The sequence below is a fragment of the Megachile rotundata genome, chromosome 12 (genome assembly GCF_050947335.1).
Source record: "Megachile rotundata isolate GNS110a chromosome 12, iyMegRotu1, whole genome shotgun sequence".
NCBI classification, from domain to species: Eukaryota; Metazoa; Arthropoda; class Insecta; order Hymenoptera; family Megachilidae; genus Megachile; species Megachile rotundata.
The window spans coordinates 4,744,461-4,763,757 of NC_134994.1; the positions used below are offsets into that span (position 1 = coordinate 4,744,461).

The 19,297-nt window shown below is 38.6% G+C and overlaps 1 protein-coding gene across 2 annotated transcripts in view; it reads right to left on the reverse strand.

Annotated features, from left to right (window-relative positions):
- LOC105662425 (uncharacterized) overlaps window positions 1–19,297 on the reverse strand; it is a 503,073-nt gene that overhangs the window by 38,264 nt on the left and 445,512 nt on the right. For both annotated transcript variants that reach the window (XM_076537797.1, XM_076537798.1), the window contains exon 6: window positions 7,082–9,126. In XM_076537797.1, coding sequence (XP_076393912.1) covers window positions 7,082–9,126 — 2,045 coding nt within the window. The remainder of the gene's footprint in view (window positions 1–7,081; window positions 9,127–19,297) is intronic.

The following is a 19,297-nucleotide window of genomic DNA, read 5'->3' on the forward strand; positions in this document are numbered from 1 at the left end:
ATTATCAAGAGTATCTCTAAACGGAGCTTCTATCAAATGCTTGGATCATGGTTTGTTCTTAAAATGTGTTGGTTTAAAAATAAAAAGCGAAAGATTCTAAAAAAGAAATGCTAAATTATTTTCACTATAACTGTCAATGTGTAAACATATTCTCTTACGTTTTATATCCTCACAAGTTTCATACGGAATCGCGTAACAGAGAGCATCCCTAAAGGGCGTTGGCAAAATAATTGCCCTGATCGCTGGTTCTTCTTAAAGTCATCTGTTAGTTTCAAAGTAGAGCACGAAAGATTCTACTTACAAAAGGAATACTAAAATATTTTAACTGTAACTGTCAATGTGTTAATAAATTCTCACATGTTGTGGCACATTTTCACAAGTTTGGTCCAGAATTAAATTGTTAAAGAGCATCCCTGAATAGTGTTCACAAAATAATTGCGACGATCACGGTTTCTTCTGAAACATCACCCATTGGTTTCAAAGGAAAACACGAAAGATACTAGAAAAGAAATACAAAATTATTTTTTCCGTGGCTTTCAATGAGTTAGCACTGTTTCATATGTTGTACATTCTCATATGCTTGGTCCAGAATCAAGTTGCCCAAGAGTAACCCTAAATATCGTGTTCAAAATAATTGTCCCGATCTCGGTTTCTTCTTCGATTCGATCATATGTCGGTCGCAAAGACGAAGGATTCTAAAAAAAGAGAACGTGCCAGGGAACAATCGCGAGGCAGGTATTTACACACGGCGGCGCGCGCCATTAACGCGAGGGTAGAGCCCCAGCGCGCGAGCAAAGGTCCTTTTTATGCGTGCGGTCGCAAAGGCAGCGTAAAATTGAGTTACAGGGCAGTTTATTTTTTTATTAGCCAGGCAAACCCTGCCTGCCGCGCGGTTTCAATGCGGAAAGGGTGGTTTTTGCGGCCGACGGATTTCCCGATAGCGGTTTTATGGCGTGTCAACACGCTCTTACCCGACGGCCGCCTCCGTTCACGCTGTGTTCGATAGAAAAGGAATGAAGAGCGGACGAAGAAGGAAGGAAAGAATACGGGACACGCGATCCTCCCGCTAAATCGAAAGGATCAGGAACGAGCGGCGCGAATAGCACCGGCGAACGAGCCTGCGATTAAAAACTATAGCGCGACCCCGGTCCGGCACGCCTTTGCCGCCGTCACGCTTGTAAGTATGCGATTAATCGTGCCCACTTATCGCGGCACTGCATTTATTCGCCAAGATTTCCGTGGAGGTGGATTGCGCCCACTATCTGGAGCCAGAGATCTTTTAATGATCGACCGTACAAGATTGACAGGTGGCGGTGAAACTTCGCGAACGCAGGCCTTATGAACACGACGCGGAGATTTTTGTTTGCACGAACTTTTTTAACAGAATAAAGGGCAAGTATGCGTGAAATAGTTCCTTTATTTCTTAATTTATTGACGCTATCAAAAGGTTATTTATTGTGTAGGAGAGAACAGGGCGCGATGGAAGTTCACTTTTCCACGCTTTTACATACGTTCTTTACATTGTGACAATTTTTTATAATTGACTGTACGTAATATTTGTTTTGATACTAGCTTAATATTAGTTTGATACTGGGTCGTGAGTTGATGGTGGCTAAACTCAATTGATAAGTCATTAAGAATTGGTATTTAAAGTTAACCCCTTGGCCTATAACATTGAGTTAGACTCATGACGCATATTACAGTTCAAATGTGACCTAAATCGTATTTGCATAAAGATCGAGTTTGAATATGGTACCAATTGCAGTTTGTATAATTAAAGATCGCCAATTCTAAAATATACCTAATATTTCTTATATATATGCATCTGCCGAAAAATTCTAGGCTAAGGGGTTAAATATTTAATCCTTTGCCATACTTTGATAAATCTGATTCGTGGCATTTAAATGCGACACATATTACTGGAATTTTTGAAGTTTAACTATAACTATAATTTGCGTAAACAAAGATCGCTGAATATGAAATTGATAAAATAGTTTAAGTTTCTTGATTTAATATTGTAAGAGTGGATAATTAGCGCTGACGCATCTCATAAATAAATTGTGTCGCTAGGGGTTGAAATGTTAGTGGTTCACGTATTAACGCCTTGAGGGCCATTTTGTAGGTTTTGTTGCAATTTTATTGGGTTTGTCATTTTCCAAGATTCTATTCGATTTAATACATGAAACTAAAATTTTATTATACAATATAATTAATTGTTTTTTCAACGTATGAGATGTTATACAAATGGTTCAAAAAATTTCACACATTAACTGGTTTGTTATACATATGTTCAACTTTGATCAAAATGTTTTTTGATATTTTTATAGATCGGATAAATAAACAAAAGATAATAAATTATTAAATGTATTAGTTTTTTCTGCAAGTAATTGGCTGATAAAGAATGAATAATTTTTTTAAAAACACCCTGTATTATTGATGCAGATATTTAATTATTATCAACCCTTTATAATTATGATCGCTGTTATAAGACATGGTTAGGTTATTATTCATATGAATATTCTTAATAAAAAATTTTGTGAAACGAAATTAACATTTGTATTTTAATATAATCCCACTATGTATTATACATATGTTTTGAATTTACACATCCCCAAATTCATAAAAATAATATAGTCCAATATTGCTACAATTAATCGTTAATAATTTTTAATAGATTAGAAACTTATTAAATATTATATTTGTTATTTTTAAATGAGATACCTTAAAATATAAGTTTCAAGGCTGTATTTGCTGAAGAAAGGAAAGTGTCGTTATATAAATAGAATAATTATGTATTGACATAACTTTTTGGCAAACATATCATTACGAGAGAATTATATTTGAGAATATCACATAATGAACGCTGCAAAATTTGAGAAGTTGGAAGTCAAGTTAGAAGTTAGAAGCCAAGTTTACGAATAAATGATAGCCATCAAAGTGTCAATATTTTATTTTCTACGCTGGGAAACGGATCTGATTAAAATTGTATCGTATCTCGCAATATTTTAGGATAGAGATTTCTAAATTGTGGACTCCGGCTGTGGATCACGAGCTTATTTCAGTATCAGCGCGTTAAATATTAAATTTGACAAAATTTAAATATAGTTAAGGGATTATTTTGATTCAATCATTGATTTTTTAAAAATGATAAGCAAGTAGATTAAGAAAATTATCATTTTCGAAAAGTAAGGCTATAAATACTTAACTTGGAAATACTAACTAATAGCTATAAATATTAGCTTGGAAAGAGGAAATACTTTTACTCACTATCTTGCAGGGAAATACAAAAACAGTCTTATCTTTAATTAATGACCACCCCAATGTGTGTATTCAACAAACTCTACGAGGAATTTGCAAATTTTGTTGCATTGTTCTGAATGTGTAGGTAGATGTAGACATAAACTAGAAATACAAGTTTTAGAAAATGTCTTCTGTCTAGATTTAATGGTTGCAGAGGTGTTTAGGTTTGCAAGTTGTAACTCTGTAATGCTTTGTACATTTACGTGTGTAACAATGCATGCGGTTTGTTACCAACATTGCATAATCCCTTCAAGTTTTAATGTGACTTGTTAAATTGTAAACAGGAAAATTAAAGGTCCTCTACTTTTTATTATGTTGTTTGTATTATAAATTTCTAAGTTTTAGAGATTAGAATAATTATTAATTTTTTACAAATATTTTCGTTAATTTTGTATTAGAACTTCGTTTGAAGCTGCAGTTGAAAGTTTGTAAATTGAAGAAACGACACTGAAATAAGAAATTGTAGTGTGGAGGATACGAAATATTTAGTAAGGATATTTACTGAATATTCTAAAAATTCAGTTATTATTTGTTCCGAGATTTTAGTTCTGAGATCGAGATGAAGTCATTTTTCGATTCAAATGAATCAAGAAATTATTGTTCACTATCATACAATATAAATTTTTATTTGTATTGTTGCAATTATTATTGACATAATCAGTATAGAATCAGTAAAATTTAAACACTACTATGTATTTACCTTTGTAAGTGTTATTTTCGTCGTTAGATGGTGCACGTGTGCAAGATCACACTAGATTTATAGGCACTCGACATGTATTTTTAAATTGAAAATACGATAGAAAAATGAATAAAAAGAGGATGAAATATAAAATAGAACATACAGTTATTTATCTTCTTAAGCCCCGTACAAATTTTGATTAAAGTACTTTAAAAAGCTAATTAAAATTAGAAAGCTGAAGCTAGTCAAGCTGATTCCTTCGGTAGATCTAGTATTAAAAAGGCAGTCATGTAAAGATGTAAATAAACTGTAATAATGCATATTCTACCATATTGATTAACAGAATTAATCTCTGTAATACAAAATTTATGAATTCATTAAAATGTTAATATTGAAGTACAAATCCAGACGAATGTCTACCACTGAAGATAATTAGACAAGACCAAACTATACCAACAATATACATTCAAGGAATTCATAACAATTTGAACGTTGAACTTCAAACTCAGAAGATAAGTTAGCCTATTGTTTATGAAAATAATCAGAGAGAACCAAACAATCTCTATGATATGCAAATCTGGAATTCAACTTTTAACAACAAAGTTAAAATTCTTGAAATAATTTTTATGGTTATCATTTAACATAATCAAACAAGAAAAAATAGATATGATATGCAATCTAGAAGTTCATAAAAATTACAATGCTAGAATTTAAGGTTTTTAGATAATTTAGCCTGTTATTTATTACGAAAGATATTCAAAAACAAATAATTGACGACACGCATTTAGGAATTCTTAGTAAAAATGTGGAATTTAAATTTATGAGATGGTTTGGCCTATTGATAAAGATACTCAAACAATTTCAAAGAACCAAACAATTTCTATGATATACAGTTTACAAGTTTATACAGTTTAAGTTGAAATTCATAAGATAACTTGAGTTACTGTCTACTTTTAAAAATACTCAAATATGACTAAACAATCTCCAAGATATACAAGTTGAATATTCATAAAAATTTGAACAATAATATTAAAATTCACAAAGTAATTCAGCCAACATCTCTACTACTAAACACAATCAAACGAGAGTCTCCAAGATATGCAACTTAAAAATTCTTAAAAATTTGAACAGTAACATTCAAACTCACATAATAATTTAGTCGACTTCAGTAAACATAATCAAGCACCTCCACAATTTAAAAATTCATAAAAATTTTGAGGTCAAAATTCATGATGCAACTTGAGTTTCTATTTATCGTTAAACACAATCAAACAAGGTCAAACAATCCCCACAAGATCAAATCAAGTAATCGACAAAAATTTCATCTTTGAAGATAAAATTTCATCTTTGTTGATAAGATAATTTAGTCTGTTGTCTATTACTAAAGATAATCGAACAGGAGCAAACAGTGTCTTCTCATCAAACTATCCGCCTCGATTTAGCACAGAACACGAAACGACGAAGATTGAATTTTTGAAGCCGTTCATCTTCGCAGCTTCAAGCGGAGAAAACGCTAAGGGGATAATGAGAACAGGCAGCAGAGCCGCATGGTGGTAATAAGGTGGCGTGGTTTGGCTGGGATGCTAGTCACGTCTCTAGCTGCTGACAGCTGCGGCTTATACGTATGACGTGGTATCAACCTCAAATTTCCCCGCCTAGGCACATCGTGTCATCGCTGCCCTAAGACCCTGGAATGCACTCCAACTCTCACCTGTCACACCATGGAATCCCAATCTGCTGTCACACGGGGGATTTTCTTTGATTCTTTGTCAATACCGTTCGATTTCATTGATCGATTATCTTTGCATTAAAGTTAGGTCATATGAATACTCTACATAAAATAGAGTTTCGAATAATGCGTGTTATAGTCATATAATTTGAGAATATGTCAATATTCTCTATTTAGGAGAGGAGCGTTGTATGTTATATGTGACACATATTATCTTTTCATGTTTGAGACTTTCTAGTAATCGACATATTTCAATTGTAATATTCATAGATTTTACATTTTACCGAATTAAAAAAGTCTGGCAATAAAGAATTTGTCTAGCAACAAATTATTAATTTGTTTTAAGTGTTCAGTTCCATCATGATTATCATAAAAAGAGAATATTTCATTCAAACTACATAAATCGTTTCAATAAATTAAAACAAATTTTCAGTTTCCAAATAACTTCAATACAAAAACTTAAAGAGCAAAAAAAATAACATAAAAAGTATGAATTTCTTTTATCAATTTCATTTTTCTACATCGCAAATTGAAACTTCGACATAGAAAATATCGCACGACACAAAGATCCTTTAAATCTATTACACTGTAACCACAAGTTTCACAAATAAAAAGTTGAACTCGTAAAAATTGAAAAGAAGAATTAACAAAAAGTACTTCAATAAAAGTCGCGAACAGGTGTTCGACGATTCAAATAAGATACATCCGAAAGGCATGTGCTCGAACATGTCTGATAGGTGCAAGTTTACCCGTGTCGCGTGTCTTTACGATTATCGCGAGGTTCCCATGATCAAGCGAATAGTTTCGAAGCTGTGCCGAGGACGAAGACAAAGTGGCTGTAGCGTAGAATACAGAGAATAACTTTACTTTGAGAGACCTTGATTTCACCATTTGAGTCATCGCCCCTCGCTTCGTAATTATTGATTTTCCGTGCCACCCTAACTCCCCTAACTTCATAGAGAAAGTAGGAGAGAGCGACAGAAAGAGATACAGATGGAGCAGGAGAAGAGTAAAGCACGCGGGTGAGTCGAAAATGCCTTTTGTCCCCTTTTCACGGCGGATAACGTACGAAAAGTAACCCTACCGTTGCGAGCATTAGTCTTATCAATGATTCTGCGAGTTTCTTAAGCGCCAGTGCATTCGCATTTGACGAGACATCGAAAAAAATGCTGCAGTAACATGAACGGTTCGAAACACTGCTCGCATTTGCTGTCGTTGAAATCTCGACGTGACACGCGACCGCAGATTCGCAAAAGTCGATGACCGTGTATGAACTCGTAAGAAAAATGAAGATTTACCCGAGAAGTCGGTATATAACAAAATAGTTGAAATTCTGAACGAAGTATTCGAATTAGTGATATCGAAATTCTCACCTCTGCTCAGACTGGACGGAGACATGGACATTCCCGGCCTGCTTCCATCGAAGGTACCAGGCCTTTCCGGTATTTTCATCACATTCTCTTGCTGAGTTGCTCCAGTTCCAGCTGATACGTCGCCGCCAGTCGTGGGACTGGACGTGGTCGTGCTGGTCGACACAGCCGTGATAGCGATACTAGTCACATTGCTACCATTACCATTAGCGGCAGTATTGCTGCTACTGGACGCACTGCCACCGTTGTTGTTGCTCGTGTTCTTGCTGGACACGTTGTTGCTGCAATTTCCACCATTACCGTTGCTACCGCTGCTACTGCCGCTGTTGTTGTTTCCGTTCGTTGAACTACTTGTACTGCAACTGCTGACAGCAGTGACGCTGACGACTCCGTCCCTGGCTATGTCCTGGAGGGCACTGGCAGCTCTCGAGCCAACACCTGCTGGCTGAAGGATTGTATACTGTTTCGAGGAATCAGGACTGGTGACCGCGGGAAGGCCACCGCTGGGACTTTTGCTGCTTGTCACCGTGTTGAGTGTCACCTCGTGCCTGGTCACGTGATGGGCGTCCTCTTTCGACGATTTCAGCTGCAACAGCGAAACCGTGGACGAATGCTTGTCCTCGGAGGTGGGCGATATGCCGGTAACAGGTTGCGGGGTCGGCATCGTTGGCCCAGGACCAGCGGTGGGGTAGCCAACAAACGTAGCCGAGGCTGGGTACGGGCCGATAGGTGGAATCGCTGTGGAAGCCACGGCCACTGACGGTGTACCGCGGCCAGTTGCTTTCGCGTGGTCCGTATTGGGTGGTCTGAATGCCGACGTGGCCGAGAACGGAGAATTCGACGGCGGCGATGAGGAGGAGGAGGTGGTCGTAGCTGTCGGCGAAACCTTCATGCCGTTCTCGCTGTACTGTCTGTGATAACTGGAATACATTTGTTGATGCTGATGTTGATGTTGTTGTTGCCTCGCTGAGTTCTGAGGCGATTGTCCATTTCTGCACGTTCGATCACGGTCCCTGTCGCTCATTTTGTCCCTGTCAGCATCGTCCTTCTCGGCGGTCGGATCCGACATGTCGATCTCAAGTTCGTTCGACGAGTCGTCTACCAGTTCGTTAAAGTCTGGTGGGTCGTATCTGGAGTATTTATCCGTTTGCCGTCCTTGTGGATCCACGTGAGTGCCGACCATGCTCCTGTCGTTTCGGTCCTTGCCCGACAGGGACCTCACTGACACCGGCCTAATTTTACCTGGCTCGTTTGGGTTCACATTGTTCACTTGAACTTGTACGCTGCTACACTCGTTTTCCGTTCTCAACACGTTATCAAGATCCTTTTTCACTTTGCTCTGATGCTGTAGTTGCTTGACCACGTCGTGTTGCTTCAATTGTTGTTGAACCTTGCCGCTACGGTCTTGCTGACCACGGAACGTTATCACATCCTTTAGAGAATAACCTGTCTCGTTGCTTGTAGTCGAAGAGGTTGACACGGAGGAAGGTGACAGCTTGGGGTTGTCTTTCTTTTCTTCGAACAGATTTTCAAAATTTGATTCGTACTTATCTTCGTCCGAGTTTCCTCGTTGATACAAGGAGCCTCTAGGACCGGGCCAACTTCCCGACAAGCTTTTCAAAGCGGCTTCCGTTTCTCTGATGAGAGTCTCGTCATCTTCGGGCTCCTCAGAATGCTTGCTGGATTTTCTCGCCGGACTACCAGAGGTCCCAGCGGCGAATGCTCGTTTCTTTTGTGGCAACGGTATGTTTTTACTCGCGTCATTGGCTTCAAGTGATTTTCGTGTCTCGTCGTCGCGCACGCTTTTCCTCCTTCGCTTAGCAGCAGCATCAGCTGTCTCCATTTCTTGAGGAATGGTCGTTTGAGCAGCCTTCTTGTTGATCAACGGTTGCTGTTGCTGATAGTGTTGCTGTTGCGGCTGTTGCTGCTGCTGTTGTTGCAGTTGCTGCAGTTGCTTAGGATTTGGGCTGACAGATTCTGCTTCCAGCTTCCGTTTTTTGAGATGAGCCATCGCATTCTGGCCACCTGGCACGCTGGTTAGTTCCACCCTGGAACACAAAAATTCCAGAGGATCAGGAAATCTGTTCTCTCATCAGATGCATGGATCGCACAGTGAGTTTGATCAATGAGTGCTAGCTTGTCACTCGAGGCCGCTCAGAATCTAACCGAACCAATTATCCGAGAAGCTGGGGGTCAGAAGCTCTGTCAGTTCCAAACTATTCAGACCACTAGTCTCGTCCTTTTCGACGAGAGACAGATGACGTTTTCGTGAACCGAGCATTCAAAGCCTACAGAATATCTGGTCTGTCAAGAAATTTCACCCGAAACCGGCGGAGGCCAGTCGAGGGCATTGCCCCGAATCCTGGGACCCGTTCCATCCACTCGAGGCTTCTCCGTTCTCCAGATGAACAAATGCTAGTCGATCGTTTCCTTTGATCGAACACACTGCGTCGTACTTTATCCTAGATCTTAGTATCGTAGGGCACGGTAATTTTCTCTACACGATCGTGCACGCACTCGATGTGACACGCACGCGCGCGCGCGCGTGTTCGCGCACCAGTCTCGCGTGCTCGAGCCGAGCCGCCGATACGTGTATAGACCGACTTTGCGTGGCACAAATGCGTGGACAGCCCTTCCACGCAGGGTGCTCGCGAGCTACTGTGATATGTTTAAGCTCGTTCGGGGGTGGCGATCTTCCAGACTACAGGGAGGGGATGAAAGCTTGCGCGAGCAACCGGCAGCTTCTGCTTCGCCGCGAAAAGTGGGGGCGGGTTCTGCGCACTGTCCACCCCTTTCAGCTTAGCTGGAACGGGATTCCCGGCCTCTCAGCACATCCCCTTACTCACCTCACCACCCCCTACGACAGCAGGGAGAAGGGGACTCGGCCCCTGGATGCACACCAAGGTGTTCAGTGTGTTGGGCTACGTGCACCGTACACCTCCGTCCCTTACATTCACCCACATCTTAACTTCCACTACCCCGTTTCGTCCTCCACCTACGTGTACCTCTCTGTTACCTGGTTCTCTCTGCTGCCTTAAGAGTCCCGGCTACGCTGGTCCCCGGCCAGAGACCTCCGTCTTTTTCGTTTTTTTTTTTTTGCATTCCGCCTCGAGAGTGCCTCGCGTAACGAGCATCGTCAAATTCAATTAGGACCAACCGAGAAAACGCAACGATGCCTCGCGATCGTCTCTGTATTTACGTCAGGCTACGCCGAGCTTGCTGTAACGCATTACGCTTCTGCTGGATTCGCGATTACGACCAGGTGAACAAGTTTCGCATGTACCTGAGCTAGTTTCTCGACGATTATTGTCTGAATTCTGAAAGCACGGTTCGCGAATTTGCTCGAGTTTAACGCGAACAAGGTCACGACTTATCAGTGCTTGCGTGATGTCGAACGTACAAGTTACAGCGTTTTGCGTGGAATATATGCACACGTTCGCAATTTGCAAGAATCGTTCCTCAAATATTTTTGATCCAAAGGACGTTATCGGAGTCGAATTGGTACGCGGTCATTTCTGTATTGACCCGTTATATAACGGGAAGCAGCGTGCACGGTTCTTGTCGAATTTGCCCGGATAAATATACCCCTGCCGGTCTATTTCCTCGCCGCAAACGATCACGCGAAACCGTATTTTCAATCGGCAGACACTCAAACCTCGGTCTGCTCGTACGGTTTACAGCGATAGCGGGAAGCTACAAGTCGAATTAGATAAACCCAGGTTCCAAGAGGTGGTATAGGAAGAAGAAGAAGAGCAGGATCAGCGTCAGCGCTTAGCAGAGCTTCCAAGGATCTCGGGAGTGAGAGGGCTTTCCTTAAATCCTAAACCCTCCTCAGACCACGGGAGTTCAGAGTTTAGAGCAACGAACCCTTAGAAAGGACCGGCTGGAAGAGAATGTGCCCTCTTCCACTAAAATCGGAAGTTAAATCGCACCGACGGCTTAAGACATTATCACTTTTCTTTACTGGACAATGCTCATTGGTCCAGCAGTCGATATTCGAGAGTTCTCGAGCTAACGGACGAGGGAGAGAGAGAGAAAGAGAGAGAAAGCTACCCAATGTGGAGCAAGGAAGAGACTGAATCCCTTCCAGTTAGGGATCAATGCTTCCTCGTCCACCCTCCAATTACGTGTCATCCCTTATGGCCTGTGGGGAATAATTAGAAAGCAGCCCTTCTCCTGGACGAGTACCTACGTCCGTGCGTATCGCGTAAAGATTGGTTTCGTTTTCGCGTCGGAGGAAAATGTCACGTCTGCTGTTAAAGTCTCTGCGTCCTCGACAGACACCCGCTTTCTCGTGTTACTCTTTCAGTGTTCATACAATATTTCTCGTTCTTTAACTTTTCCTTAAGTTTTAGACGATTTAATGGTTTAATTAAGATCCTTGCAAACTTAAATTGAAAATATACATAACGTATAAACAATTCTGTACGGGGGAAAGCTGTAAAGGGCGACTTAGTGGCCTGCCCTTTCGCGAGATTTAATCCTATTTCCAAAAATTGAATAGTTAGAAATGTTCCTTACTTACGTACTAAACTACAAAATGGCTTCCATTATATCTCGGAAGTTTCCTTCAATCATTATCAATTTTTCTGTTTAAAGAAAAAAGAACTATTTGTGAAATCTGCTTTTATACCCTATACTGGACAAATTTGAAAACTCTATCTAACTGTCAAAATCAAGAAATGTCCCCAACAAGTTGCATTGAAGATAATACGCAATATGGTCTCACTATCAAGGGACAATATGAACTCAGCAAAGTTTGAACATATATCTATGTACGCGTTTATAAAAATGACAATAAAATTAACGTTATAATATTTTGTTCGATACGTGAAGTGTTCAACCAGCATTGAGATATCAGCGGCAGCCTCACCACAGACATAAAGATTCTCGACACCTCAAAATCCGTACTCGTCAATTAATTAGCAAGTGCCGTTCGTAGCGGAGACGATGGTTACCCAGGAACACGAAGCTGTAGAGCGGACGATGGTGCCTCCAGTGAAGGGATTAGAGTATTAGGCGACGTCACGTCACTAGAGTCTAAAGGAGCTCCTTGGAACTGTGCTCTCAGAGATAGCCCAAACTTACACACCCCCGATGGTTCTTTAGCTACCATCTCTCTCCATCTAATACACTTTCTCTTTTCATGTTCTCTCTCTCTGTCATCATCTTTCCTCGTTGCTTTCGGTTGCTCTTGGTCCTTCTTCGAGCCCTCGACAATTCCAATTAGATAAACCACCGACGGATCACAGTACTCTTAGCGGTTCTATTGGAAGTTAAGTCTGTCTTCGGATTTCGGCCAGAATCGCACCGTCGCGTCGCGTCGCAATATTGACATTTGGCGAACGGGTTAATGAGATAGTCCGTCAAAATAATACAATAATTTTTAATTCAGTCTTCATTTGTCAGTATATATTGGTACTTTCTGTGGCATTGTAAATAATTTTTGTAAGTGTTAAACATGTATTCAGTAGTTCAGCAGTTGGAGATCGGAAGGTACTTTGAATACGACAGTTAACAAACTTTATATTAGATATTTATTGTCTGTACTTGAGAAATAAGGGGGATTATTATTATTGCGGAAGAATTTGAATAAGTTGAATTATTATTAGGGAAAAATTTGAATAATTTGAGTTATTAGAAACTTATTTGAATAAGAGGGATAAAAATATTTGAATTTTTAACATGCAGAAATATTTTAAATTTGTTTAGTGCTTTAAGAAACTATCGCTCGACGAATCGGAATCATTTCCATCGCACCTACGCCTTCCGAACGCCCACCGAGGGTGTTCTCGCGAAAGGAACCCGTACATCTTTTTCTCGCCGACGTTCAGGGGTGGAAGAGGTCGGTGCTAGGCGAATGCCGGATAATTTAGGGGTCTCTCACGCGTGGATAATGGGGAACTTGGCTAATGCACCCCACTTGGCACCACGTGGATTCGCGTGAGTTCTGCGACTCCTCCTTTTACCCTCGATGTTCTTAACGCTGAATGAAAGTACGCTACGACAGAACAGCAACTTGAACAGATTCGAAACGCTTTCAACTCGCAAACCTTTCGGAAATTAAAGCTATGTCATTCACTGCACTGCGTTCTGAATATTCCGTGAAGAAATCAATCCAGCGTGTTTTAAAATATTAATTACAAACTGTGGACCCTAAGGCACGACAAGAACGTCGACAACCCTTCTTCATGAAAGCAGTGCGCCATTGTCCGTCCATCGACAGAGGCATCCTCAACGTGATTCCTGCTCGAGAAACCTAACGAATTGGCTATATTTCCAAGGGGATGCTATCGTTATTCCCTGTCCAGCCGTTTTCACGGCAAGGTAAGGGAAAGGGGATTTTAAAGCGGACTTGTGTCCTGGCATTAGTACCAGCAGAGAAAGAACGCTGTGACTTGGACAGCTGGACATCGTTCGAACGTTCGGCTCCGGGGAATAGCTCGTCCCTCTGTTAAGTATCCTCCCTTACGTCAACCGTTTCGTTCTCTTCCCTTTCTTTTACTCTATCCTGCGCCCGGCCGCACCCTCGCTCGTAGACTGACGTCTTAAAGCAATCGAATTCTGATCAAATATTTAACGCTGCTAGGGCCAACGCTTTAAGTGGCTCCTCCATCGTTGCTGGACCCTGTTCCCGTGTGCAAGAAGCGCTTTACATCGTTCCATCGAGTTTCGAGTTGACTCTAAGTGAGAAATATACTTTCTTATTTTTCAACTTTTAAGTGTTTGTACGGCAGCTAGAACGGTTTCGACGTTACCCCTTGTAAACTGACCCCCGATGATCCTGTTCAACTCTTCCGTTTCGAGAGTAACTCGAGACGGAAGGAATCGGTATGTTGCTTCTTTGATATATAGGAGAGTGTAAAATCTTACTGATAAAGATTTATGAGATTGTTGCAAGTATTTCTTCGTGTTCAAGGGTAATCTTAAGGTTTATTATATTTTATTATTTATTATTCAAGTTTGAAGATTGACATGAAGAGACTCAGACACTATTCACAATATTTTTTAAAAGTGTTGAAGAATTAAAACTTGAACGTTTTCAAGTAATTTTAAAAAAATTTTGAAAATTATTATTTGTGTCCTCTATAATTTTACAAAGTATCAACAAAAATGGCGTGGACGAACTCGAGACCTTGTAAAGATATTTAAAATTTCCACTTTCATCTAATATCTTCACAAATATTTAAGCTAATCGTTACTTCCCACTTACATAAAGATTAACAACTTTTCAAAAGAAGTGTATCTCCTAAAAAATGTGAGCTTTCGAACCCTAAGCGTCACGCACCCCCTTGAAACATTTTCTTCCGTCGCAAGGTGCACCCGTGATTTCTGCTTCGATTAACGTTTCGACCACGGTTGAACGCGGCCAGTTCAAGGTGGAGGTTGCCTTTTTTGTCCCTTTCAGCATACGGCAATACGTCACGCGTCCCGGTTTCGGGGCGTAATTAAAGAGAGCGCAGAACAGCATGACGCCTCGGGCCTGTCTGGGGTAAGGAGCGGGGCGAGACGAGTTGGTCGGGGGTGTGGGGTATAAGGGATGTGTTTTACCGAGGGATACTTATACCATCCCTACGCGGCACATATTTTCATATAACAAAACCATCTGCGTGCCGCGCATAACAAATTTCAACTGATTTATAGTAAGGCTGGGGTAGGCGAGCGCAAATTTTCGCAGTTACGTCGACACCGACGCCGACGCCGTCCGACTCGAAACGGTCGGTAGCTTCTTTCGTCAATTTATTTTTAGTTCTCGTTCTTTCGGTGTACGATCATGGTGATGTTGAACAGTATGTGTACAGTTCAGACTGTATATCGACAGAATTTCGACAGATCGAAATCACCCCAATGAGTTGCAAATCAAGCTTTCCTTGTATTAGGACACATATAAGTAAATTTGAAAATTTCTTAATTTTTAAACTTTTAGAAATGTTATAATTTTCTAGTTTAAAAATTTGCGAAACTCGAATATCGGAATTTTTAATTCGTCAAATTTTCAAATTTCGAAATTTATAGATTTTTAGATTTCCAAATGTTATCATTCCGAAACTTAGAAATTCCAAGGTTTATAAATTATATATTGAAGTTTAGAAATTAAGAAATTCTGAGGTTTATAGATTTCGTGGGATTAGTGGATTTCTGTGTATAGGAATTTTCAAATTTCGAAATCCCTAAATTCCTAGATTCCTAAATATTCAAGATCCTATATTTCGCTATTTCGATGTCCCAAGATCTTCAAACTCTTAAGTATCCAAATCCCTAGATTCAGAAATCCTTATATTATCCAAGTTTCAGGTCATCATTCCTAGGCCATCAAATTATAATATCTCTATATCTTCCCAAATATCTCAGTCCCAAAATCCCTAAATTAACAAGTTTCTACGTCTCCAAATTCTCAGACCACTAAATCCCTACGTTTTCATATTCGTAGATACTTAAATCCCAAGGTGTTCAAATACCGATTTCACCAAATTCTTAAGTTTATAAATTTCTATCCTCATGTCCTACATGTATAACTCCAAATTTCTAAATCAACAATCCAGAATTTTAATAAATCCATAAATCTTCAAATATCAAAGTCTCCAAAAATTATTATACAATTCCCGCAATCTTCAAATACATAGGTCCCTAAGTCCTTAGGTTCTCAAACTTCTCTGTCCACAAATCCCTAGCAGTTCAGAATTCTATGTCTTCAAACTTCTAGGACTCCAAATCCCGAGTATCACAAATTCCTCAATTTTTTTTTCTAATTTAGGAATTAAATTAAGACTTAAATGAGAATTTAATTTCTTAAACTTTTTTGATTCCCCGAATTCCTAAATTTCATAGTGCCTAGATTTCCATATACATAGATATCAAAACACCAAAATCTCCAATTTCTTAATCCATCCCAAAATTTCCAAATTCCAAAATCTCCAATTTCTTAATCGCCGTATAATCTTCAGAGTAATCTAAATTTGATTTTAACTTTAAAAACAGATCTTGATAAAATAAGACGAAGTGGAAATATTTGCACCAATATTAATCACTGCAGTAATTACCAATTTTAGAATTCGTCCAATTTCCATATTAAAAACGTGATGTAAAATAAAATATTAAAAAATAAATACAAAAATAGAAATTTTACTTTGCGAAAACAATCACTTTAACAAACGAATGACACTTCTTACTGAAGAAATTATTTCATGACAGATATTTTCATCATAGAAGACCCTTATTGGTTCCATTATTGTTTCAGATTAACAGCCACTTACGTAATTGCAAGCTACTAAGATACATTTTACAGATAATTGGAAAAACAGGTCAAATTTCGCAGTAACAGGATCGTCGGGCATTTCACTATTTCCAGAATTGCAGAGAACGGAAATCAGAAAGGACATTTCCGAAAGTTTCATACTGATATCTGCGAGGAAAGCGACCCTAAAGGGTTGTGCGGAGGGGGTTACAAAGTCGGTTTTGTACAGGGGGAAGCAGAGAGGGAAGGGGGGATAGTAAGAAGGGACTATACTCGGACCAACCGACGACGGACCGACCCATTGGATCGATAATGTCATAGTGACAAGTACCAGCACGTGTATCCTTCTTATGCTTATAGCAATATCGTACATATTACATTTCTGGATAGAAACAGTCCGAAATTCTCTTCCAAATATTTCGATCTCCTTGCTTTTTATTGGAACACGTAACATATTACAAACACTATTTTAAAGATAATTGATATTTATTTGAAAAATATACAATTTTGAAAAGTTATCGAAAGTTATCTTTACACATTCATTCTCAGTTATCTTTAAACAACGCTAAATCTATCACTGTTGAGGACGAAAATCTAGATATGTTCTGATCTAGATAATTTTCATTATCTCATTATTTCATTATAGATAATTTTAATTATCTGATCTAGATAAGTTGCAGTTTTGGTACAAATTCATTTTAACTAGTCCTTACTAGATTAGAAAATATGAAGCATTTTTTAATTCAAAAATTTTCAAAAATTTCAGAATTTATCAAGTTTAGTAACCACTAAAAATTGAAATTCCTAAATTTCGAAAGATCAACATTGTTAAAAAGTATGGTCGGATAAGGGAGTCAAAAGTGTCTTTACACCAAATTAATCATTAAATATATTAATAAATAGATCGTTGAGAGGGAATTATTTTTGTTAAGTATTAAACCGCTACTCCTACTTGAAAGGTAGTTACGAGGCAAAACGCAATTTATTAAGCTTTATATTTTTTGTTGTGTCGTGAAGAAAATTTTGAAAAAAATTAAGTATATTCAGTTGTATAGTTTACGTGTTTGTAAAACTCTAAAACTATGAATTTGTATAGATTTAAAAATCAAGTTCATAAATTTTTCTACTTTGAAATATTAGATTTTGAAATATTAAATTTTTTAATTCCTAAATTCTTAAGTTCTGTAAGTACCAAGTTTCCAAATTCTTAGATTTCAAAATTTCTAAATCTACAAATTCAGACATTCTTTCTAAATTCTTCAAATTCCTTAATTAAATCTCCAGATTCTCAAATGTCTATATTCTCAAATTTTCAATTTCTAATCTTCCAAATTACAGGTATTTCTAATACCAAAAATCTCAGTTTCATCAAATTCCTAAATTCCCAAATTCCCAAATGAATTCTTCAAATTCCCAAATTTCTAAGTCCACAAAATTCTAAAATTTCTGAATTCCTCAAATTCCTAACTTTCTAAATCTTCAAATCGCCAAATTTCTATTTTTGTAAATGAATAATTAAAAAAATTCCAGCTTCCAAATTTCAAATTTTCAATCCCTCCATATGTAAAATTTTCGTAAATCCCTAAGCTCCCAGATTTCCCAGTACAATGTTATACTTCCATCTGTTTGGATGCTCAAAGAGTTACACTTCATCTATTTATAAAATTAATATAATTTGTGAAATTTTTCTAAATCCCTAAGTTCTCAGATATTAAAATCTCCAAATTCTTTCACATACTAACAATAATTCATAATTGACAGTTCTGTTATATTAGGTAAGACAAGGTGAGCGTCTGCGTAGAAAGCACGGTAAAAACCAACGTCTGTCGAGAGTTCTTACCGCGAAACACGGAGGGCAGTAAATCCTGAAACGAACCTGGAATAAACTGTCCGAGGTACGGCCATAATAATATGCCTCCACCAGATTGTTACGGGTTGCTGGAATTGCCTCTCCGAAAACCAGTCCGCTTCGCGGTGTTCTTGGATTACGATGCAATTTCTCGAGCCTCATGGGCTTGCACTGATGACGGCCCTTAAAACTCGAAAGCCCCTTCTGCCGAGTTTCCTCAGTCGGAATTATGTGTAGCCGTGTGTGTCGATGAATTCGAACGACGCCTCGCCACTGTTTCCGGTGTCACAAAAGTTCTACGAGCTACCGAACAGCTCATGAATAAATGAATCGGTCATTTCGAAAAATCTCATAACGAGACCTCTGTTTTTCGACTTTTGCTTTTCGAGTTCATGCAATGATTACAGAATATACGTTATTCTGTACGTTATTCGGTCCATGCGTTAATAATTTGTGACAGTTCATTTTCTCAACAAATTAGTAATTCTTCTGAAAATATTTATCCAATATGATATTTATCCAAATGCAATTTTACTTGGGATTTTTATTTGCAATTTTATTTTGAAATTCTTGCAGTTTTTGATGGTATATATACACTTTCTTTATATGTATGTACTTGGACTTTGCAGATAATTTTAAATGTATTTTAACTAATTGTAAGATTAAGACGGAGACATTTGATGTGTTGCTATTATTAATAATTACTAATGTATTATTTTTTTGTAAATGTACTAGATTTTGTCATTTTTTGTCACGCTCGTGTAACTCAAACTTCTGTAATTAATTTAGAATTTTTCCATACATCTATATGTTATTACATAGTTTTCATGTATTTATATAAACATACATGTATCATACTTCATACAGTTTTACGTTTAACTTCCAGTACTAATAATCGATAGCGAAGAGATTTAATTTAAATCGACCGATAGGAAATACAAACAGTTTCAGAGGTCTAACAAATCTCGTTTACGATGGCTCTCTTTTCTAGCCATAAATACGCGGGGCACACGAGCAACTCTCCAACTCTCTGATTCCGTGTAGCAAAGTGTTATACGTGCGTGTACACGGCCATAAAGTGAAAAAAGGTCCACGGCAGTTTGTTACAGGGAGCAGTTGTAACGGAAGGGCACGT